At 40.3% G+C, this 23778-nt stretch overlaps 1 protein-coding gene and 1 non-coding gene across 3 annotated transcripts in view; both read right to left on the minus strand.

Annotated features, from left to right (window-relative positions):
• LOC117290403 (Fanconi anemia group J protein homolog) overlaps positions 1–23778 on the minus strand; it is a 72682-nt gene that overhangs the window by 38205 nt on the left and 10699 nt on the right. The window contains exons 11-28 of one of the 2 annotated variants that reach the window (XM_033771790.1): positions 23310–23432; positions 22785–22880; positions 21190–21325; positions 19958–20004; positions 19553–19711; positions 17018–17175; positions 16699–16750; positions 15295–15331; positions 14704–14759; positions 13796–13936; positions 12399–12467; positions 12083–12205; positions 10805–11041; positions 9647–9728; positions 9158–9239; positions 8640–8707; positions 6512–6626; positions 3416–5429 (exon numbers count right to left, since the gene is read on the minus strand). In XM_033771790.1, coding sequence (XP_033627681.1) covers positions 3416–5429; positions 6512–6626; positions 8640–8707; positions 9158–9239; positions 9647–9728; positions 10805–11041; positions 12083–12205; positions 12399–12467; positions 13796–13936; positions 14704–14759; positions 15295–15331; positions 16699–16750; positions 17018–17175; positions 19553–19711; positions 19958–20004; positions 21190–21325; positions 22785–22880; positions 23310–23432 — 3795 coding nt within the window. Of the gene's footprint in view, positions 1–3415; positions 5430–6511; positions 6627–8639; positions 8708–9157; positions 9240–9564; positions 9729–10804; positions 11042–12082; positions 12206–12398; positions 12468–13795; positions 13937–14703; positions 14760–15294; positions 15332–16698; positions 16751–17017; positions 17176–19552; positions 19712–19957; positions 20005–21189; positions 21326–22784; positions 22881–23309; positions 23433–23778 lie in introns of both variants that reach the window. The other variant, XM_033771789.1, reaches the window with a different exon arrangement.
• Trnan-auu lies at positions 11713–11785 on the minus strand. The gene has a single exon. It is a non-coding gene; the product is annotated as a tRNA-Asn (tRNA).

Raw genomic sequence — 23778 nt, forward strand, 5'->3', positions numbered from 1 at the left:
TTATTTCAACATGATGAGCACAGAACGAATTGGCCTTAGCAGAAACAGGTTACTGGCCCAAAATGACAAATCAGTTACAAGTGGTGCACTAGCCATTATTTTGCTTAGGAAAGGAATCCGCTAAGAATGATTTTCTCTGCTTAAAAATTGTATGAAAGTTAGACCGCCACATCATACCTGGCCAACCATGCTGGCGCCAGGCTTTGGTCTGGTCTGGTATCAATTTGGTGAGGGCAAGGAAAGTCACAGAAGCGTGACCCCAAAACATCCGCAAGGGTGTATTGTTTGTAAACAACACCATGTGAACGCCAACAATACTCTGGTAAGAATAATTAAGTCTCAGTCAATTTGATGGAATCAACTGGAACAAATTGATTATTTATTGATCAGGGTGCATAATTAAATAATATTTGTATGCGCCAATATTTGTTCTTTTCTTTTTATAATTTTGTTGGTGTTAAAAACACAACTTTTTTTGTTATGCAAGTTCACCGAACACAAGGCTAAAAAAGTCACTCTTGGATAGGGGCTACCAGAATGATCATTAAAAATAACAATAACTCGGGGGAGCTGAGGGTAGGAATCGGTACTCCTCTTAAAACAGTCTAGATTGTTGGATGGAAGGAAACATGCATCAGGCAAGGATTTCCAAAGAGATGCAGGACGTGGAATAAAGCTGTTGGAATGGCTCTCTGTGTACTATGTCTCAGCAAATCAAGAGTGTATGGGTGGGAAGTAGCAATTAGACTGGTTCCATGCTCAAACACCCTGATAGGAGGATCCAGGTCAGACACACTGGTTTCACTTTTTACCATGAAAATACCTGCAGAAAAGACAGGGGCTGGCTGCAAACCTTTGATGGGAAAGAGATTTTAAAGATAAATCTAAAATCTTCACAAACAACCAAGGTTGACGATACACTTCTGCATGTTATCGTTTTGTTCCCCTTATCGTAATAGGGCCTTTTCTAATCTTGCCCCCCCCCCCTCCCCCCACCTGGAACTCTCTGCCTCATAGTCTAAGAGAAATTTACATCATTTTTTGTTCACCAGGAAAACTTTAAAAAGTCTGAATTCAGATATAAGTATGAATTTTCTTGTCCCTGAAATATTAATAACTTAATTTTGAGAGAGATGCAAGACCTGGGCCCAATTTCCTAGAGCTTTAAGCACAAAACTCGCTAAGAATGAAATTTCTGCCTCGATAAAAACAGGATTACCAACCAAATTTCCTCTGATTTTCAGGATAAGCAAACAACAGCTGAATACCAGTAACAAGCAATATGCAGCAAATGGAAACTCGGTTGGTATCCTGCCTTTATCATCAAAGAAATTTCATGCTAAGCAAATTTGTGTGCTTAGCAGCTCTATGAATTTGGGCCTGGTGGCCTTGCCTTGTAGACATTTTCCTGAAATTCAAACCCTCCGACATTTTCCTCAAACCTCATGGTCTCCGTGCTGACATTCCAAACACTCCAAACCTTTGACTTAGGCCCTCATTCTAGTACACCGTTAAACTCTGGCCGAAACATGTTTTGTGTCAACAACATTATCATGAGACCTCGATCAGGCAAACACGTCTGCTGCGTTTTTACAGTGAACTTGGCTACCGGGCAAACAGAGCGAAATACCCACAACATGAGACTAACAAATAACATGAGTAGGATCATTGAAGTGCTCTGTCCTTCTCTTCTCGCACCGACCCACCTTTAGTTTCCCCCTCAATGTCATCAGCAAATGAGGGCCATGTTGCGGTCACACCTCATGTAACACGTTTCTCGGCAGAGACATAACCGGAATTTGTACAAAAAAGTGTACGTGTGCTTTTTCGGAGAGGGGGGGGGGGGTGGTTGATGATAAGGGGAAAACTGTTCCCTTTTTCCCCTGCTGCTCTGTATTTCGTTGGTGTTAGAACTTGGAGAGTCACACATGGCTGATTGACCATATGTCACGGGTAGTAACTGTAATAATTTATTCATTTTCAAGGCTGCTTGTTAGCGGCGGGGGGAATATTAGGGTGTAGCCAAAGAGCGCCCTCTAGTGGCCAATAATTTGAGTGGGTTTATTGTATTCCTTAATTTTGCTGTGAAGTACAAAGAACATTATAAAAGAACATACGACAGGCCTATTGACCCCTTGCACGCGCATCACACGCCGCGACCAATGGCCTGCTCACCATGTTGGTGGGCAGTTAGGTTTACATATTAACGCAGTGTCGCCTAAAATGCACACTTTACTGCATAACGGGCAGCATAGAGTAATATACAAACGCACAGTGAAATTGCCCACCAGTATGGTGCATTCAAGATTTTTCTGATGATGACGTCAGGTGAAATGGGTCAAAATACCACGTTTGTGAAAAGGCAAGAGCACCAAGGCATTTTCTCCATGTAAAGGGCACCCTTTGTGGAAAAATGTAAACTTCTACTGGATCACAGGGCACAAAGGGCACCAAGGCAATGACCGGGGCCCAATTTCATGGCTCTGCTTACCGCCGAATTCTGCGCTCACGATCACGAATCCCCGCTTAAGTGCAAGCCCCGAATTTATGCGCTAGCCTTGTAAGCCTAGAATGCCTAGTAACATGGAGTACGCACGCGCAGAAGCCAAAATTCGCCGCTAACCCGTGAAATACGCTTGCCTTAAGCACATAATTCCCTGCTTCTGTAAGCGCCGATTCTGTACTTACGGTAAGCAGAGCCATGAAATTGGGCCCAGGGGGCATGGATGGAGACTATCACCTTCATTGCAACTCGTGATCTTTTTGTACATTTTTAAAAAACCTTGTCTTTGAGACTTTGGCCTCCCAAGACCCTCGGTTAAAGACACTGGACACTATTGGTAATTGTCAAAGACTAGTCTTCTCACTTGGTGTACCTCTCTCAACATATGCATAAAATAACAAACCAGTGAAAACATTAGCTCAATCGGTCATCGAAGTTGCGTGATAATAATGAAAGAAAAAACACCCTTGTCACACAAAGTTGTGTGCTTTCAGAGGTCTTGAAATCAAGTGGAAAATTACATCTTTCTTAAAAACTACGTCACTTCAGGGGGGGCCGTTTCTCACAATGTTTTATATTATCAACCTCTCCCCATTACTTGTTACCATAAGGTTTTATGCTAATAGTTATTTGAGTAAATACCAATAGTGTCCAGTGTCTTTAAAGAGAAGGTACACGTTTGGTCATTGTCGAAGACCAGTCTTCTCACTGTTGAGATACACCAGTTGAGAACACTGGTCTTTGACAATTACTAATAGTGTACATTCCCTTTAAAGTTAATATTTGTTTCGAGTAATTACCAATAGTGTCCAGTGCCTTTAAGGGAATCTTTCTACCATCATTATCTTCAAACCTCTTTGGACATTGCGTTTTGTGTCAGTACAAAGAGTACCCAAATCCTTTGAATCTTACCTTGTATCTTTTCTGGATAGTCTCATCAGCAAAGTATACTCCTCCTTTCTTCCTCAGCTGTCTGGATAACTTTGCCGATGTGGTCGGATCCCCTTTACCGTCGCCCTCTTTGTCATCTGTGGTCATGTCCGCCGCGGTGATGTCTGAATCGAAGAGCGGCGGGGTGTAATCATGCTCAACTCGGATTCTTTGGATTTCCTGCTCCTCTTCTGGCCAGAGTGTTGTCGGATTGACGCTACCTTGAGCATCTTTGACATAGTTCTTAGTTGGCGACCCCTCATCTGTTAGATCAACGACTGGACAACCTGAACCTTTAACACCCTCTGTTCTGACGTGGCCTCTGCTAGATGTAGGTGGTGTTGCGTCAAAATTTATTTTACCCCGTGGAAAATGGTAGTTCACACTCCCATCAGCATCTCTCTTGCCCACACTCTTGCAAACTGAGGACAACCATCCGACACCTGGAGTCTTAATTATATTAATGGTGCCCTTCTTTAGCGTCCCCTGAATTCTTGGTACATCCGCTGTGCTGGATCTGTCTGCATCTGAAGAGTTACTCTTGACCGTCGGTTCCGTGTTGGGACTCACCTGTATAACAGGACTCTGTAGACCCACTGGAGATGGTTGTCTAGGTACCGGACCCGGTTGTCTCGGTACTGATGATGTTTGACTCTGTACTCCAGGCTGGCACAATGGCGCCATTGTCGAAGCCTGTGTATTTTGCGCGACCACAACATACTGCATGGGGGTTGGTTGGGTGGGCGTCACTTCTGGGTTAATGTGATTCCCGTCTGTAGTGTTCAGATTCGTTGTAACCAATTGGGCAGTATTTCCCACTTGGGCAGGATCGCCCAATTGGGCAGGATTGCCCATTGGCTTGGGTGGAAGCACAGGTATAAGGGTATTCCTGGGACCAACTGCGTAGAAACACCCAGGCATCACTTGCGGGTTGAGAGCCACACTTGGTGACTGAACGGGTTGTCCTAATCCGGGCGAAAAACTGGTTGCTGGCCTTGGAGAAGGACCCGCGACCAAAGTCGACTGTGCTGCATTTGAAGTGTTGGGTGCACTCATGAAGAACTTTATCGGGGTGGATGCGACCGGATTCGTCTGTAGCCCCAAGGCTGCGGCGACTATATTTCCAGGTTGGCCTTGTCCAGGGTTTGTGTTGATTATAATTTCTTTGATGAGGCGCCGGGAGTTAGGCTGAGAAGGATTCGTTTTTGGTAACAGTGGGACAGAATTATCCCTGGGCCGTATTTCGCGCATGCCGGGGGTGCACGGTGTTTGACTATATTGGATATTTGGCTGATCGGTCGGTTTAGCAGAGGGGTCACCTGGCACGGGGGAAGACAACGAAGTGATGATTTTGTTTCTGGATACTATTCTGGATACTATTCCTGGCGTGCTGGGTGCTTTCGTTTTACGGCTATGTTTGTCTTTCGGCTGATCGATTGGCTTAGCAGAGGGGTCACCCTGCATGGGGGGAGATAACGGTGAAGTCAATCCATTGATCCATTTAAGAAGTGGCATCGGACTAGGGTCAGTACTGTTGGAAAGCCCTGTTCCTGGTGTGCTGGGTGCTTTCGGTGTACGGCTGTGTTTGCTTTTCGGCTGATCGATTGGTTTAGCAGAGGGGTCACCTGGCACGGGGGAAGACAACGAAGTAAGGCCTTTGTTTCTGGGCCCTATCCCTGGCGTGCTGGGTGTTTGCGGTGTATGAGTAAGTTTGTTCTTCGCCTGATCGTCTGGGTTGGCAGACGGCTCAACGGGCATGGGGGAAGATAACGATGAAGTCAATTTATTGATCCATTGAACGATTGGCGTCGGACAAATGGCAGTATTGCTAGAAAGACCTGTTCCTGGCGTGCTGGGCGCTTGCGGTGTACGACTATGTTTGTTTTTCGGCTGATCGATCGGTTTATCAGAGGGCTCACCCTGCATGAGGGAAGATGACGTTGAAGTCAATCGCTTGGTCCAGTGAACAAGTGCCGCCGGAACAGGGTCAGAAGCACTGCAGTTAAGACCAAAACAAAAGTTTTTATAACAGAATTTACAAAAGCACAGTTTATGACATTTACAGCTTCTCACAAAGGTTCAATTGAAATAAATCCCTTAGTAAAGGTTTTGTGAAATTTTTGTACGATACAAAACACGTATCCACAGATTTACATTAAACTTCAACGGTTTGAAGAAAATGATGGTAAAAAGCTTCCCTTAAAATATTACTTACTGTGGTGCTGTAGTCTTTGAGAAATGAGCAAAACATTGCTCTCTGGTTTTCTCCTTTTTTTTTTCTTCGTTTTTCCGTTTACCGGGCAGACTAAAAAAAAAGCGTGAAAGCTTAAGAGTGCGCAAGCTTCTGAGTGCAAAGCCTGCTTATACATGTATGTACATTTATCTTTGGTTTTGAAAACCTTCTCTGCAATCTCAGGGTTTTTTGTGGCCTTTTTTCTGGTTTAAAGCCATTGGACACTTTCCGAACAAAACAAAAAGTTAAAAGATCACAGATTTTCAAATAACTTACAGGGTTTACAGAAGGTAATGGTGAAAGACTTCTCTTGAAATATTATTCCATGAAATGCTTTACTTTGAGAAAACATTAAAACAATATCAATATTGAGATTTACGGATTTATTTTAAACACATGTCACGACACGGCGAAACGTGCGGAAACAAGGGTGGGTTTTCCCGTTATTTTCTCCCGACTCCGATGACTGATTGAGCCTTAATTTTCACAGATTTGTTATTTTATATATAAGTTGTGATACACGAAGTGTGGGCTTTGGACAATACTGTTTACCGAAGGTGTATAATGGCTTTAATAATCTACAAAATACAAAATGGTTCGATGGTCATTAGTCGATATTAGCTCCCAAAGGTATTGAAAGTTGACGAACTAGTTCCCGAGGCAAAGTTGAGGAACTAGTTTGTCAACTCCCAAAACTGAGAATGTTTTCCGAAAGTGTCCGATGGCTTTCAAACGGAGAAATCACATGCCTGAAAAAAAGTCTGAATTCAGATTAAAGTATGACATTAGGCCTACTCATCCCTGATTAAAAGTTTTCGACTAGAAGTTGAATTTTCTTGATTTACCTTGTGTCATATTTTGATCTCTGAATTCTTGTTAAGGCAAAGTCCTCAAGAGATGATAAAGCAGTCGCACATGATGTGTGATGACTCAAGTTGTTTCTCACCCATTTGGACAGTCCTAATAATAAACAATAATGCATCGTTCTTGTAAAATGCTTTCCATCTATGGCAAAACCCCCAATGTAATGTACATGCATGAAACTAAGTTAAAGGCAGTGGACACTATTGGTAACTACTCAAAATACTTGTTAGCACAAAACCTTACTTGGTAACAAGGAATGGAAAGCTGTTGATCGTATACAACATTGTGAGAATTGGTTCTCTCTGAAGTAATGTAGTTTTCGAGAAAGAAGTAACTTTTAATGAGTTTGGTTTTGAGACTTCAGAAATAGATTTTTCAAGCATCTGAAAGCAGACAACTTTGTGACAAGGGTGTTTTTTCTTTCATTGTTATCTCGCAACTTGTACAACCAATTGAGCTCAAATTTTCACAGGTTTGTTATTTTATGCATATGTTGAGATACACCAAGTGAGAAGACTGGTCTGTGACAATTACCAATAGCGTCCACCGTCTTTAAAGAACAAAAACAAAAAAATCTTGAACTCATTATAACTTTGAATTTTTGCATGGTGGAAATATGATCCAGTAAGGTTTGTGGTAACACAATGTAATGATAATCTCTAATTGAGTTTTCAACTGGACGTTTTGATCAGTATGCTCTGATCGTCTTCTGGAGAAATCTTTTAACAAAAATCAAAGGTTCGCAAGATGAAATAAAAGAACTGGCAGGAGAAATGTTAGAAAAGTCACACGCTAAGCAGATGGATTTTAAGTGAACTCTTGAACATGTTGAACAGATCGTGGCCCAATTTCATTGAGCTGCTTAGCACAAAATTTGCTTAGCATGGAATTTTGGCCTTGATTAAAACAGGATTACCAGGATAAGCAAACAACAGCTGGTTGGTTATCCTGTTTTTATCAATGAAGAAATTAAGTGCTAAGCATTTTTTTGTGCTTAGCAGCTCTTTGAAATTGGACCCTAGTGTGTTCGCATTCCTACATGTGTTACTAGCCGGTTCCAGAGTTCTGGCATGTCTGGAGATGTGCATAAATATTCTACAGAAAAGTAACATGAATCAAATTTTACAACAACAACAAAAATCTCAACAACAAAAAATCAGTTCTGACGATCGTGTAAATTAGGACAATCAGTGGTGCCTGTCAAGTTAACATAAGTAAAGGTTTAAAGACACAGGATACTTAAGTTAAATGTCAAAGACCAGTGTTCTCACTTGGTGTATTTCAACATGTGCACAAAATAACAAACCTGTGAAAATGTGAACTCAATTGGTCGTCAAAGTTGCAAGATAATAATGGAAGAAAAAACACCCTGGTCACACGCAGTAGTGTGCTTTCCAATCATTTCGAGATTCTGAAATCTCAAAATCAAATTCAAATATTTTAGTGGAAAATTACTTCTTTCTCGAAAAACTACGTTACTTCCGAAGGAGCCGTTTCTCACAATATTTTTTACTATTAACAGCTCTCTCTTGCTTTTAACCAAGTAAGTAAGTTTTGTGCTTACACTTATTTTGGGTAATTACCAATAGTGTCCACTGCAGTTAAAGAGAAGGTACACGTTTGGTATTTGTCAAAGACCAGTCTTCTCACTTGGTGTATCCCAACATAAGAATAAAATAACAAGCCTGTGAAAATTTGAGCTGAATTGGTCATCGAAGTTGTGAGAAAATGATGAGAGAAAAAACACCCTTGTTTGACGAATTTCAATGCTTTCAGATAGAAATAAAAGACTTCTAGCTAGAAGTCTTTTATTATTTAAGTGACAAATTACCTTTTTTCTCAAGATCTATGCAACTTCAGAAGTCGCTGTTTCTCACAATGTTTTATACTATCAACAGCCCTCTATTGCTTGCAACCAGGTAAAGTTTTTGTGCTAACAACTATTTGGAGTAATTACCAATAGTGTCCACTGCCTTTACGCAGAGAACTCCAAACTCAGCAGCACCATGAGAGTCGGTCCAGTTACTTGATTACTCCTTTGCCTATAAGGAAAGTTATCCAAGCATTTTCCCGCCCTCTACTTGAAAAAGTGGATTTTTGAAAACTTACCTTGGGTATACTTCTGGGTATTTTTATAAAAGCGATGGTCAGCAAGTATCAACGCACCCCAATCTCTCCTGAAAGACATAAGCAAGAACATTTCAAGGCTTTACTCCTTCAGCTCCTTATAACGCAACCCATTTCAAACTCATCTTTGACTTTGAAGCAGTTGGAAAGAAAAACACTTCACACTTTTTTCTCACTTCTTGAATAAACGCCCGGTCACACAGGCCCTGATAACGAGAGCGAAAACGAGAACGATAAAAATGCATGCCCTCGATTGGTTGAATGAGCATGGGCGTATTCTGCATGGAGCTTTTCAACCAATCGAGGGCGTTCCTTTTTTTTCGTTCTTGTTTTAGTTATCGGTGCCTGTGTGACCGGGGCTTTAGTACTCAAGGACTAAATCATTCTCTTGAATGAGATATGAGTAGGCCTGGATCTCATACCACTCACTACCAGTCAATAAACCTCTTCCAGTCGAGTATTTGTCATTGTATTGAGTTACTAAAATATACACTACTCACTTGTGTCTGATACATCGGCCTAAGGCCTGGTTGATGGCCCTGTAGGCTTGGATCTCATACCACTCACTGCCAGTCAATAAACCTCTACCAGTCGAGTATTTGTCATTGTACTGAGTTACTCAACTACTCACCTGTGTCAGATACATCGGCCTAAGGCCTGGTTGATGGCCCTGTAGGCTTGGATCTCATACCACTCACTGCCAGTCAATAAACCTCTAGACGTTGAGTATTTGTCATTGTAATGAGTTACTCAAATACACACTACTCACTTGTGTCTATTAAATCGGCCTAAGGCCTGGTTGATGGCCCTGTAGGCTTGGATCTCATACCACTCACTGCCAGTCAATAAACCTCTACCAGTCGAGTATTTGTCATTGTATTGAGTTAATAAAATATACACTACTCACTTGTGTCTGATACATCGGCCTAAGGCCTGGTTGATGGCCCTGTAGGCTTGGATCTCATACCACTCACTGCCAGTCAATAAACCTCTAGACGTTGAGTAGGTGTCGTTATATTGCTGTTTCAGCTCCACCTGCTTATCTCTGATGCTGGGATACGGTATTCCTACCTGCACAGTCAATGGGACAGAAAAGCTGTTTAAAGACACTAGACACCATTGGTAATGTTGTCAACGACCAGTATTCTCACTTGGTGTATGCCAACATATGCAGAAATAACAAACCTGTGAAAATTTGAACTCAATTGGTCGTCATGGATGCGAGATAATCATGGAAGAAAAAAAAACCTTGTCACTAGAAGTTATGACTTTCAGATGCTCGATTTCGGGACCTCAAAATCTAATTCTGAGGTCAAAAAATCAAATTCGTGGAAAATAATTTCTTTCTTTAAAACTATGTTACTTCAGAGGGAACCAATCTCACAATATTTTATCCTATCAACAGCTCTCCATTACTTGTTACCCAGTAAATTTGTATGCTGAAAATTATCTTGAGTAATTACCAATAGTGTCGACTAGACCACTACCTTTTAAAGCAATGGACACTATTGGTTATTGTCAAAGACCAGTATTCTCACTTGGTGTATCTCAACATACGCATAAAATAACAAACATGTGAAAATTTGAGAGAGAATAATAAAAGAAAAAACACCCTTGTTGCAATACTTTGTGTGCTTTCAGATGCATAATGAAAGGGTTCAGCTGAAGTCTTTTATTATTTGAGTGAGAAAGTACCTCTTTCTCAAAAACTATGTTACTTCAGAGGCAGTGGACACTATTGGTTATTACTCAAAATAATTTTTACCATAAAAACTTTCTTGGTAACAAGCAATGGAGAGCTGTTGATAGTATAAAACATTGTGAGAAACGGCTCCCTCTGAAGTAACATAAATTTTCAGAAAGAGGTTATTTCTCACTAAAATATTAAAAGACTTGTAATATGTTGTACACGCTAAAATAATTGTCGTCTCCTGAAACAAAAAGTATTTTTGTGACATTGTTTTACTAATTTCTTAAAAGCTACAGCAATTCAGCAAGTAATATTTGAAGGGAAGCTTTCTACTATCATTATCTTCAAACCGTGTAAGTTTAATATACATCTGTGGACATTGTGTTTTGTGTCGTACAAACAGTTCCCACACCCTTTAGTGAGAAAACACAAAGCAAAAATTTGAATTGAAACTCACTGTCATGACGGCCCTGGCGTTGTTATCGGCAAAGTCCATGCCTTCGCTGACCTTGCCTCTAAACACGGCTAAGAACAGAGCTCCAGTGACCTCCCCTAGAAGGTTGCTTCCTTGCTCAAGATTCTTGATCACCTCGTAATATTCTCGTAGACTCTGCTCAAAGTTGACTTTATCCGCTCCCCTCGTCTCCGACATCACGACTTTCACCTCAGCCAGTTTATCCCATTGACCCGTGTTCTACAAGGGGGAAGTTTAGAATAAATCTCGGTTCAAAGTTCGCAACAGTTGAGTTGTGCACAACTCCTGCTAAATATTCACTCCGAAAACAGAAAGATTAACTTCGCATTCGCAGGAAGTATGAAACAGGCTTTATGTGACTGTAAATATGACAGTTGGCAGCCTTAAGCCCGGTTCATACTTCCAGCAAATGCGAAACGAATTTTTCGACATCACACATTCTCACCGAACAATTCGCATCAATTGAAATATGCTCAAATCCTGCGAAACAATTGCAGTGAAAACAGCCCTTTTGTGACAACAAAATTCGCTTTGCATTCGCACTCCCAGAAAATATGATCCAGGCTTGAAAATCTCTTGTTATCTAATGCGCCATTTCACAAAGAGCTAAGAGTGATCTTAACTGTGGAATCAACCTAACTGCTAAGCAAAATGGGGTGTCACAGAACCAATCAATACAGTAAATCGACAACTCATTTTAAAGGCACTGGTAACTACTGGTAATGACTACAAATATTTGTTAGCATAAAAAAATCATTGAAAATTTTGACTCAATTGGTCAACGAAGTTGCATGAGAACAAAAAAAGAATAATAAAATAAAAGGCTTTCAGGCCTGGAGTTTTTTAATATTTAACCAAGTTTTTATGATTTTGGGGGTTGAACAAAGAATTGACTAGAGTGGGATTCGAACCAACGACCTCCGGATTAATGTGCCGGCGCTCTACCAACTGAGCTATCTAGCCCTACATGTATATTGGTGGTGTCCCTATTTTGTCAATATCTTTGTTTGGGGGTGCCAGTCAGAAGCCATACAACCGTTAAATGCCGTGTAGCCAGGGATCACACCCAAATTACGATACAACCTGGGAAGCGGCACCCAGGGGATCACCTTAAGGGGATGCAATTTTTTGTTTTCCGATATCAATATAAACCACAAGGGAAACTGACTGGGTACATTTTTGAAAGTTTTTATGCTAACATTTGTTTTGAGTAAATACCGAGTTTCCAGTGTCTTTGATGTTCATCAATTGAAATCTTACCTTCCACCTCTTTGACAGTTTGTCCATCATGCCGTAGGACGGGAAGAAACACAAGACTCCGAAGGGAATCTTTACACACACTTGATGGAGAAGACGTCCGATCTCATCTTGAAACTTGTACGTCTGAAAAGTTTGAAGAAGAAAAAAAATAGAAAAAAATAAACTATAATTATGAAAAGGCCTGGGATTTTTCTTAAGAGCCTAAAATCCTGGGATTCAGTTAACTTTTCTTGCATAATCATGAGAGGAAAAAAGCTTGAGTCCGCTACACTTGACCGATCGGCCACGACGCACCACTACTGGACAGCTCCCTTACCTCAGCACTTTTGTAGGCGCCATTCAAGGTCTCGCTGTTGGGTCCTTCTGCAATTGACGCGATCCAAACCTGAAAAATGGACGGCAAAAAAAAAAACACTTAGGATCTAACAATGCAGGACTCTGAGAGCATAGAGTATACCAAATGAAAATTAGACGTCACTGTAAGGCAATGTCTGACACAGCTACGGTAACAATCAATTATTTTTGTCCTAATCCTTGATCAAATTCTCCTGAGAAATAGTTGTCTAAAACACTGTCAAGGACAAAAAAAAGGGCATTTCCCCGACTTTTAACTTTTTCTACACTGAAATGTGTCTCTGAAATATGACTATTTTTGCAGTAAATTAGCCTCATGTCAGTATAACAATTATTGCAGAGTGTCTTTCTAGTTAGAAGCAAAAATTCAATTTCAATATCATGAATTTATACAACTTTCAAATGACAAATTAGAATACATTTTTTTAATTTATTTATTCATGCGATAAATCGCCCAACTCACAAGGCCGAGTGGCCGCTTCAAGGTGAGGGATGTACTTGATTTGAGCCATCGACCCAAATCAACTGTCTCAAGGGACATGTTGACACCTACTCCTAGGGATGATACAGGGCTACCCCCTTCACAGTCCTTAAAGGGTAGGTGCACTGTTGGTAATTGTCAAAGACCAGTGTTCTCACTTAATGTATCTCAACAGATGCATAAAATAACAAACATGTGAAAATTTGAACTCAATTGGTCAATCAGAGTTGGGAGAAAATGATGAAAGAAAAAACACCCTTGTTGGACTAATTTGTGTACTTTCAGACAGGAATAAAAGACTTCTAGCTAGAAGTCTTTTATTATTTTAGTGAGAAATCACCTCTTTCTCAAAATCTATGCTACTTCAGAGGGAGCCGTTTCCCACAGTGTTTTATACTATCAACAGCTCTACAATGCTAGTTACCAATCAGTTTTTAAGTTAATATTTGTTTTGAGTAGTTACCAAACATGTACCAAACATGTACCTTCCCTTTGAAGATCAAATGGCAAACAAACTCAATAAAGGAGACACGAATCCCGAGGCGAAACCCAACCAAACCAAATAAACCAGGCTTTCTGCTTGTTCCCATCCTTATGCTGTGCCAAGATGTAGAACAAAGAGCTACTCCAGTAGCTTTTTCCCTCGTACTGCATCTCTTTGGAACTCCTTGCCTGGTGCACGTTTCCCTTCATCCTATAATCTACCATCTTTTAATAGGAGTATCAATTCCTACCTTCAGCTCCACTGAGTTTCTGCATTTCTATGTTTTCTTCCTTGTAGCCTTTTACCTAGAGTGGCTTTCAGCCTTGTTTTGGGCGAACTTGCATAAAAAAAAATAAAAAAAACACCCTACGAAACAAATAAAAATACCACTTGCCTGCGACATATTCACAACATGATTAAATTCATGTTGTATCGTAAAGTCAACTCCGAGCTCTGATTGGAACGATGACATCGGAGACAGGGTGCCAGACGTCAAAACGATGGTTCGAGTGTCTTCTCCAAAATCGGTGAAGGCCTAAAAGAAATCAGAAAAGACAAGTTCTCAATTATCTCGGTGGTCTAGTTGGCAACACACTGCTCTAGAATTGCAAAAGTCATGGGTTCGAAATTCCAACCGAGTAATATGCCTGTGATATTCTTTCACAGAGGTCAAGGATACAGTGCTAACACACATCTGTGTATATGGGTAAAATTTCCATTTATTTTCTCAATTATGGTAAACAAATATATCTATTTATTTTCCCTTCGCTAAATATGTAATATACACTGTAAGTGGTGTGTCGATGATGAGCAGTCCAGCCCACTGGACTCAAGCTATGTGGTGTTTCTGATTATCAGATTGTTGGTTCGAGTCCCGGTCTGGACACTATAGTTCTTGCGCAAGACACCTAGCCATAGTTGTTTCATCCTGCGAATGAGACGTAAAGTCGTATGTCACATGTGTTTAATCAATCAATCAATCAACAGAAATTTATGAAGCGCCAAAATCAAGAGTTTGCTCTAAGGTGCTGATGTATGGGCACAAACAGGAGAAATGTTATTGATGATACACCTCCTAAAACAGGTGAGCTTTCAAGAGTGTCTTGAATGTATGCAGCGAGGTGGTATCTCTGATGTATTCTGGAAGTTGGTTTTGTCAGACTTTTGGCAATGCAATGGGTTGTGATTGGTCAATACGCAATGGGGCGGAGCTTAATGGATCGGTCTATTGTGTTGCTTTGTGAAATCAGCTCCTGATGTGGACTGGATTTTCACTCGAATAAGTAGGAAAACACAACTTACAACTGCGGGGTTGAGACACCAGAAATTGAGAGAGATGGGCCAGGAACCCACTGAAGCTGTGAATTGAAAAAGAAAACGAGAGGATGAAAATTTAAACGGGGTTGGATTGTAGAAACTGGAACACCCTGAAAAAAAAAAGTATAAGCATCTCTGTTTGGTTTAGAGTTGAAACCCTGTCCTTTCGTTGAAGCACTTTGAGACGCCCTTTGGGTGTGAAAAGCGCTGTTTAATTGTGAATTGTTATCATTATTTTATATTATATTATTATTAATATTAATATTTAAAACAAGGGCCCAGTTTTATAGAGCTTAAGCACAAAGAATAGCCAAGCATACAAAAGTTAAGCCAACCAGAATTAATAAGGTTACCAGACAAAATACTATGCCACATGCATCATTTCGCATTGTTATACCCCGGTAATAAACTGTAAAGTTTGATTGGTCAAGAACCAATCACGTGACGCGCAACAAAAATTGCATGTACCACGGCTGCACAGCGCGGAGTGGTAACATAAGTGATGTTAACCGGTGTAAATTAACTTGAAAAAAAAAAATTATTCTTTACAAATAAATTATAAAAAGGGCTACTTACAATAACTTCTTTTATTTTTCTTTACCCAGCGATCATCCTGTCACAAAGAAAAAGGGGAAAATAGCTTCAATTGAAAGATAATCAAAATCTCAGACTCTGATAAGGGCCCAATATCAAAGGAGGCTAAGCACAAACATTTGTTTAGCATGAAATGTCTTCCTTGGTGAAAACAGGATAACCAACCACATTTCCATTTGTTGCATATTGCTTGTTACTGGTATTCAGCTGTTGTTTGCTTATCCGGAAAATCCCGCGAAAAAATGGCTGGTGATCTTGTTTTTATCGAGGCAGAAGTTTAGTGCTAAGCAGATTTTTGTGCTTAGCAGCTCTATGAAATTGGGCACTGGTTTAAAAAAAAAAAATCAAATATTATGGGCTATCACCTAGCATCGCAAGGTTAGGGCTACACTTAACAGATTTGGTTTGTCTACCCAAATCAACAGTCACCAGGGGCACGTAGCCACTTGCTGCTGGGCTGAAACAGGGTTACCCCCTTTACAGTCAATATACGGATGTAGGCTTGGGTATCATCCATCAGAAGCCTGGCTGGTAGAGCAGAAAGCACTACCTTCCCAAATTATTCTGAAGAAACTATGGTTACGTGCCTTGCTCAAGGGCACAAGTATCGTGACCGGGATTCACACCCTAACACTCTGCTGCTGACAGGATTACCAACCAATAATCCACGTGATTTTCAGGATAACCAAACAACAGCTGAAAACCAGTAACAAGCAATATGCAACAAAGAGAAATTTGGTTGGTAATCCTGCTTTTATCAAGGAAGAAATTTCATGCTAATTTGTGTGCATAGCAGGTCTACGAAATTGGGCTTTATCTACAACTGCTTTCCCTTAACGGTGGACATATTCAAACAGTGACCATAAACACAAAAACACCACAGTGACCAGCGCTGTGAACTCGACGACTACATCAACTGAGATGTCCCACTTTATGATTGCCAGTTTTTATTAAGTGATAAACAAATGTGACAAAATCCCTCGCAGTCCACAAAATACATAAACTTGCAGGTGACCGGGCCTTCTCCAAAAGCCTTTTTGAGGTATGGCGGACGTGATAGGAGTGTACTGTTTGGTTTGGGTGTATACAGACAAATTTACCCAAACCTCTTAGTGTTGTAGCATTGTGTCCGCCATATCTCAAAAAGGCTTATACCTGCTCTCCGATTTTGGAATAGTCTACCAATCCAAACCAGAAACTCCAACAGTGTCCCAGCCTTCAAACGGGCTCTCAAGACCCACATTTATCCCGTAGTCTGTAACTGGTCGACAGCGTCTTTGTACTGTCTTGTTTTCCTTCTTTCTTCAGTGCCTTGTATCCTTTGGCAATTTGGCGCTTTATGAATACAGTTATTATTAATATTATTTATTTCTAAAAAATACTTACCGTGCTCTTCTGTTTCGGTTTGCCAAAGACCTGACTTCTCATGATGACCACTCTGCAAATAAGAAAGATAAATGGCATTGCCTTCTTGTAATGTTTACTTCAGATGGGATTGGCTGCGAATTGTGCCACAGCACCTTGAAAACTTCACGGAGGCAACGAAGGCGAATTCCTCGATGCCCCCTGGCCTGGATGCCCTTGAAATGCACCAGTAGAAATTTCCAATTTCCTTATGCGGTGCCCTTTACCAATAAGAAAATGCCTTGGTGCCCGTGCCCATTCAACAACGAAAAAGAATACAGGCCTGCAAATGTATACTTACTTGTAGTCTTTCATAAACTTGTTGCTGTCTTTAGTTAAGAAACCAAAGATGACGAAGAGATTCTTAAGCGTTATGCCGCTGCCGGAGCTCAAGCTGGTTCCCTCTTCCTTGTCCTTCTTTTGAGGCTCAGGATCGTCCAAGAGAAGAGTCAGGTTTTTCTTTCAATACAAAAAAAAAAGAGAGCAAATTGTGAAGAAATCTTTACTCAAGAAATCAAATTCAGTTTAAACAAATCATAGATGCAACCAGGTGTTGAAAAAAAAATCTGAACATTTTTGTGGTGAGGTTTTGGACACTTAACCCAGTAAACCACCCCAACCTCGCAGCCAGACATAGGGACATGATTTGTTGCGGTCGCCGGAGGTGAACACACGGAATCTGTATATTTGACTAGTTTGGGGGTCAAACAAACTTTGGGTCTCAAAAAAAAAGTTTCACTAGCCAAATTGTAACATAAATTATGCCATCTTGCATTTTCACAGGCTTTTACCACATTTGGAATAGTCTTGACCTAAGACGTCAATGATCGGTACTGCATGGTGTATTATGTATTGTGCTGCGTATAAATTGATCGGTGCCGTGTTGGGTCAAACACTTATCCATGCCTGCCATCATCTGCGTGGTTGAGAGTTGACGGCGAGTTGACTGGACACAAGCGAGTTGATGGTGAGTTGACGGCAATTAGTTAGACCGGGTGCATGCGTTGTGATTCGCGCGCGATCGCTGACGATACCAGACGGGATTGCTTAGTTTCTCCATGGTTTTAACAGCGTTTTTCGAGTTTTTCAAATTTAAAAAACAGCGAATTTGGAAGGATTTGGGGGTAAAAATAAGAAAAGTCGGTTTTCCGATTTAAATCGGAAAAGTTGCATCTCTGACAAATGTTTATTTGATTCTTAACTTTCATGGTGTGTAGGTTTTTTTTTTTGGTTTTTTTTTTTGGGTGGCGGCTGGTCCATTTGGGGGGTTTATTTTGTTAAGAAATCTTGTTATGCTCTTTAAATATTTTCTCCTCTTGTTTGGTGCTATATTAATTTGTACAGCACCTTGGGGTCCATTCATTGATGTAAGGTGCTTTATAAGCTTAATTTTGTTATTACTATGATTATTAATTCATAAATACCAGTGACAGTTCAGGCAGTTTGATTGATTGAGAGGAGATCGGGGCCCAATTTCATGGCTCTGCTTAGTCTTGGTTCAAAGACAATTGGTGTTGCGCGGACACACACAACCAACGTTCCGATTATGCATGGCAAAAACTGTACACGCTTGTAATGAACGAAAGCTACTTATGCGCCTTCGGCAAACAATATGTCACGATGCATCTGGGGCAACAGGAGTAAGTTTCGCGACAAGTATCAAAATCGCAGTTATTTGAGGCGACTATAGTCGGGTCATAAATTCCACTAGTTGCCCAATTTAATCATTACCTCAAAAATAACTCTTCATTCACAGAATAAAAAAATAATACTTTGTTTGACAAAATTATGCTTTGAGGGAATTTTGTTTTATCATTATTTTTATTTCAACCTTTTATAAAAAATTCTCATACTTTTTTTAAGCTACTCACACAATAACACTGTCAATATAACAAAATGCGGTATTCCTACGTTTTGACATCATCAAAATTACCTGAAAACTCATAACAAAAAGAAATTAGGGGGCCATGAAACAAAATGGAGCAATTGGAACGTTGCGATCATAAGAAACAACGGATTAGACACCCGCAAGCTGGGAGTGCATAGCGCCCGGGATTTAACACCGCAAACCCCCATCCCACGAGACACGGCATGGGCGGTACGTGATATTCCACAAGGCTTACGTTCCGATTGCCCCACGCCGTGGGGCCATACAAGCGTCCGTTACACGGACTCTCTGAATGCTAATCTTACGTTCGATTTTTAACCATTATTTACGATTTCAAATCGTCACGTATCCATAATCTGAATAGGTAGTTTATACTTGAAATTTAACTGTTTTCCTTTTAATAGGCCTATAATGACCATGGAATCACTTTGAGCAAAGATTATTTAAAAATAGAGCGCCGATCATATTGACCTTTGACTCGATCTAGTTTGAATAGTCATCTTCAATTCGTCACGTGATATGCATATTGCATACATTAAATGTCATTTACATAGTCTGGCCACGCCTTCAATTTGCAAATGTCCAAGACCTTGGCGAGCACAGACTCTAGACATGGTGATATCTAAATCAAAGAAACAGAGCGCCCACTAGCGTTCGTTCATTAAAAGCGTGTACAGTTTTTGCCGTGCATAATCGGAACGTTGGTTGTGTGTGATCGCGCAACACCAATGGTCTTGGAACCAAGACTAGGCTCTGCTTAGACTGTATACAAAGAATTGGCCATAAACAATTTAAGGTTTGAGAAAAGTTCTCATAGACACTTTTAAATATCTACTTAAAACCCATCTGTTTTGTCACTCTGGTTAAAGCGCTTAGAAACTTCCGCATCAAGCGCTCAATAAATGTTGTAACTATTTATTTGTTATTTTTTTCTTGTTTACAACTTACCTTCAATGAGGGAAGGGTATCTTCAGAGACGCCAATATCTCTCAGGAGAGCCACCATCTCGGTTCCTGACCAAACTTTGAGCGCCCTGTCAAACAGCCGACCCTTCTGAGCCTCAAACTTTGATGACTGACCTTCAAACCATGACTTCAGCGCATTAATCTATGTGGAAAATAACAGTCATTCAAGGCAATGGTGTATCCCACATTATGCATAAAATAACAAGCCTGTGAAAAGTTTGACTCAATTGATCATTGAAGTTGCAAGAAAATGATGAAAAGAAAAAACAACCTTGTTGTACAAAATATTGTGCTTTCAGAAAGGAATAAAAGGCTTCTGGTCAGAAGTCTTTTATTATTTTAGTGAGAGGGGGGGGGGCGAGTGGAGGAAACACAGAGAAAAACTCACCACAGCGTGCAGAATTCTGCAGGGCTTTTTCCTCCATTTTTTCTCAACTGCAAAATGAAAAAAGGGAAAATTAACTCAAAAAGAACCAGAAAGAGTACGCCATGCTCAAATAAAGCAACTTCAGCTTGGACTATTATAATTTATATTTTATAACTTGGGGGGCTAACCATCCTTACTCGTAGCTCATAGCTACATTGCGAAGGACGCGGCTACAACGTGTTCCAGAAGCAGGCATGCAAGGGCGCCTTTGGCTGCCAGCCACATCAACCCATTATCACTGCAGAGCACAGCCAAGATGGAAAGTGTTTGATTTTTTTACGAGGTAGGAAAACAGGCTTGTCTGGGAAAACCCTTGTGGCATAGCAGATAACCAGCGCACAACTCAACCACCATATGGCCCTGGCTGGGAATCGAACCAGGGTCACCTTGGTGAGAGGCGAGGGCGTTACGCACAAGCCAACCATGCCACATATTAGTGATTTGCAGTGGATTCTCTGACACACCTAATACAAGTCAAGATGTCAACAGACGCCCTCTGGAAGTGAAACAGGCCTTCGTGTGTTTGAATAACATTAATAATAATAATACCAAAACTTATATAGCACCCTAATCCTGTTCTATACATGCTCTGAAATATGTACAAATTAAAAAATAATAAAATATGGAATTATAACAACAGGAGTAAACATTCATAAAAACATTCAACCAGTTAGTAAACAAACTTAATAATGAGAATTCCTGAAGTATAAAAAATGTAATTAGGTCTTGAGTCGAAAATACAAAACATTATTAAAAATAGGCCTACACCTTGGTGTGAATTTGAAATCAAAGGATTACTTCATGGTCTAAAGTGAAGAATGTTTGAATACTTGAGGAGCTAGGATTTTTGTCCCAGAGACCAAACCCCCTCCCGCTTTATAGTCTATACTTACTGTGATGCTCCAGCTCATCCACTGTGTGTTTGAATAATAATATTAATAATAATAATACCAAAACTTATATAGCGCCCGTATCATGTAGACATGGTCTAGGGCGCTGAACATGGAAATTTATCTTCAAGTACGCGCTAATCCTCCAATCAGATTCGCAGAATGGATGGTGATAAAAACCTATATTGCATGGCTAATATCACTACCTGCGTCTTTGGCCTCGTTGGATATGGGACGAAGAAGCGCTTTATTTTTCCGTATTCCACTCGCGCTTGTGTGATAACTTATAATGTATCTACTTACTGTGATGCTCCAGCTCATCCACTGTGTCTTCCAGCTGATTGGCAGTCACAGTTAAACTGGCAGCTTCTCTTGCTGAGTCTTCAATATTATGCGCCTCGTCCAGCACAACAATCTGACCTTTAAGGCTGATTTCCATCTGGTAATAAAAATAACAAAATGGTTCTTTAAAGAGATTGTATATTTGGTTTGCAGTAACACCATGTGTGTACCGGTATCTACTTGCCAGGTAGAGTTTGTTCTTAGAGAACTGTCTTGCTTATTCTACAACCGCGGAGTAGATGTTCGGGGGTTCGGGAGACTTCTCAGTTCTGAAAAGAACTGTCCTGCTTTTCTTACCCGGGCAGATGGTATAGAAAATAGGCTGCGACTACTAATTTAGCTTATAGGATCGTGATTAAGTGTACTACTGCGAAGTCACTTCTTAAATTGATCTCAACATTTCGACTAGCTTGCTCTAGTCATCGTCAGGAGACTGTTAACATTTGGTTAACATGCACGTATGTTAATTGGTACCCACTGTTTGTTTTAGTCCTTTGTTTATATTTGGTTTGCGGCAGGACCATTGCTGGATACAGAAAAATAAAAGGAGAAAATTGTCCTATTTTTAAACAATTTATTTGCCTTTAACTTGGTTTGCGGTAACACCATGTGTGCATCTAATTGCCAGGTAGATGTTATTCGTTAGAGAACTGTCTTACTTTATGTTCTACTAACAGGGAGTAAATTTTCGGAATTCGCAAGACTTCTCAGTTCTGAAAAGAACTGTCCTGCTTTCTAACTACTACCCGGCGGAAGGAAGAAAATCCTACTTTAGCGTTTAGTGGATTGCTATTAACGCCACTATACTCCTGACGATGACTAGAGCAAGCTAGTCGAAACATTAAGGCCAATTCAGAACCAACCCCGCGGTAGTTAATAGCAATCCACTTAAAGCAGTCATCGGACTCGCACAAAAATAGTGAAAAACCCATTTATGATCACACAATAGTAAAAGCAGGACAGTTCTTTTCAGAACTGAGAAGTCTCCCGAAAATCTAATAAATCTACTCCATGGTAGTAGAATAAAGAAAGACAATTCTCTACCTGGCAAGTAGACACACATGGTGCTACAGCAAACCAAATATATTGATACCTCACCATGCAATGCCTCAAATCCTATAAACCATTTAAAGGCAGTGGACACTATTGGTGATTATTCAAAATAATTATTAGCATAAAACCTTACTTGGTAACGATTAATGGGGAGAGATTGGTAGTATAAAACATTGTGAGAACTGGCTCCCTCTGAAATGGAGTAGTTTTCAAGAAAGAAGTAATTTTCCGCGAATTCATTTCGAGACCTCAAGTTTAGAATTTGAGGTCTCGAAATCAAGCATCTGAAAGCACACAACTTCGTGTGACAAGGGTGTTTTTTTATTTCTTAGTTATCTCGCAACTCCAACGACCAATCGAGCTCAAATTTTCACAGGTTTGTTATTTTATGCATATGTTGAGATACAGCAAGTGAGGAGACTGGTCTTTGACAATTACCAATAGTGTCCACTGGCTTTAAGGTTAAATGCTAAGAAATGAAAGTTAACTGGTTTGTTTCCTACCGTGGATCTGATTATGGGGTCCACCAAGTAGTTGTAGGGACAGAAAACAATGTCTGCATCATCTTTTAGGGACCTCGTTGCGTAATAGGGACACGCCTGAAAAAAAAAACATCAGAAAAATAGTTATGTGACACACAAAGCAAATATTAAAAGTTCAACAGACATTTGTTTTATACACAATTTTTTTCACACCAGAAAATATTGCCTGACAATTTTCAGAGACAATACATGGGACAAGGTGTTTTGGCTAGTTACCTTATTCAGGAAAGTATGATTTATTGTGTTTAGCTCCTTTTTTGCTTTGTGCTTGAGCCATGGGCCCAATTGTCATTAAGCTGTTAAGCAGAAATTAGTGCTTAGCAAAAGTCTGCCACCAGTTGCAACAATGTAAATTGTATGGAATTTTTGGCTAGAAACATAATTCTGTTTTGCAAGATTTTGTTTTGCTTAGCAAGTTTGTATGCGTTAACTGGCTTCATGCAATTGGGCCTTGGTGACAAGGGCTGAACAGCATCCTGGTCTTACCTTTATTTTCTTGCCAAGAGTCACAAGATCTTCTATATCCCATACTTCATTCAGACCACGTTCTCTCAATTGCCACTGATGCTTAATCTTATGAACTCCATTGTGGAATTGGCAGGAACCACCCTAATACAAACAAAAATAACCTCAAGTAATAATAATGATATTGAAGTCTTATATAGCACACGTATCTACCATACAAGGTACTCAAGGCGCTGAGTATATACAAACTTTCAGAAAGATAGTTTATTGCAGTTCTGAATTCAGAGACCCATATAGCACCGTATAAGGGTTTACAAGGTGCTACGGCGCATACAGCAGCCACAGCCAGGAACACCGAGGCGAACCCTTCTCTTTTCGATAAGTGCACTGGGCTCTTTTACATGCGTTACACAACACATGGGACCAATGGCTTTACGTCCCATCCAAAGGACGAAGCAATGGTTAAGTGTCTTGCTTAAGGACACAAGTG

This window comes from Asterias rubens, chromosome 5 (assembly GCF_902459465.1).
Source record: "Asterias rubens chromosome 5, eAstRub1.3, whole genome shotgun sequence".
Taxonomy (NCBI): Eukaryota; Metazoa; Echinodermata; class Asteroidea; order Forcipulatida; family Asteriidae; genus Asterias; species Asterias rubens.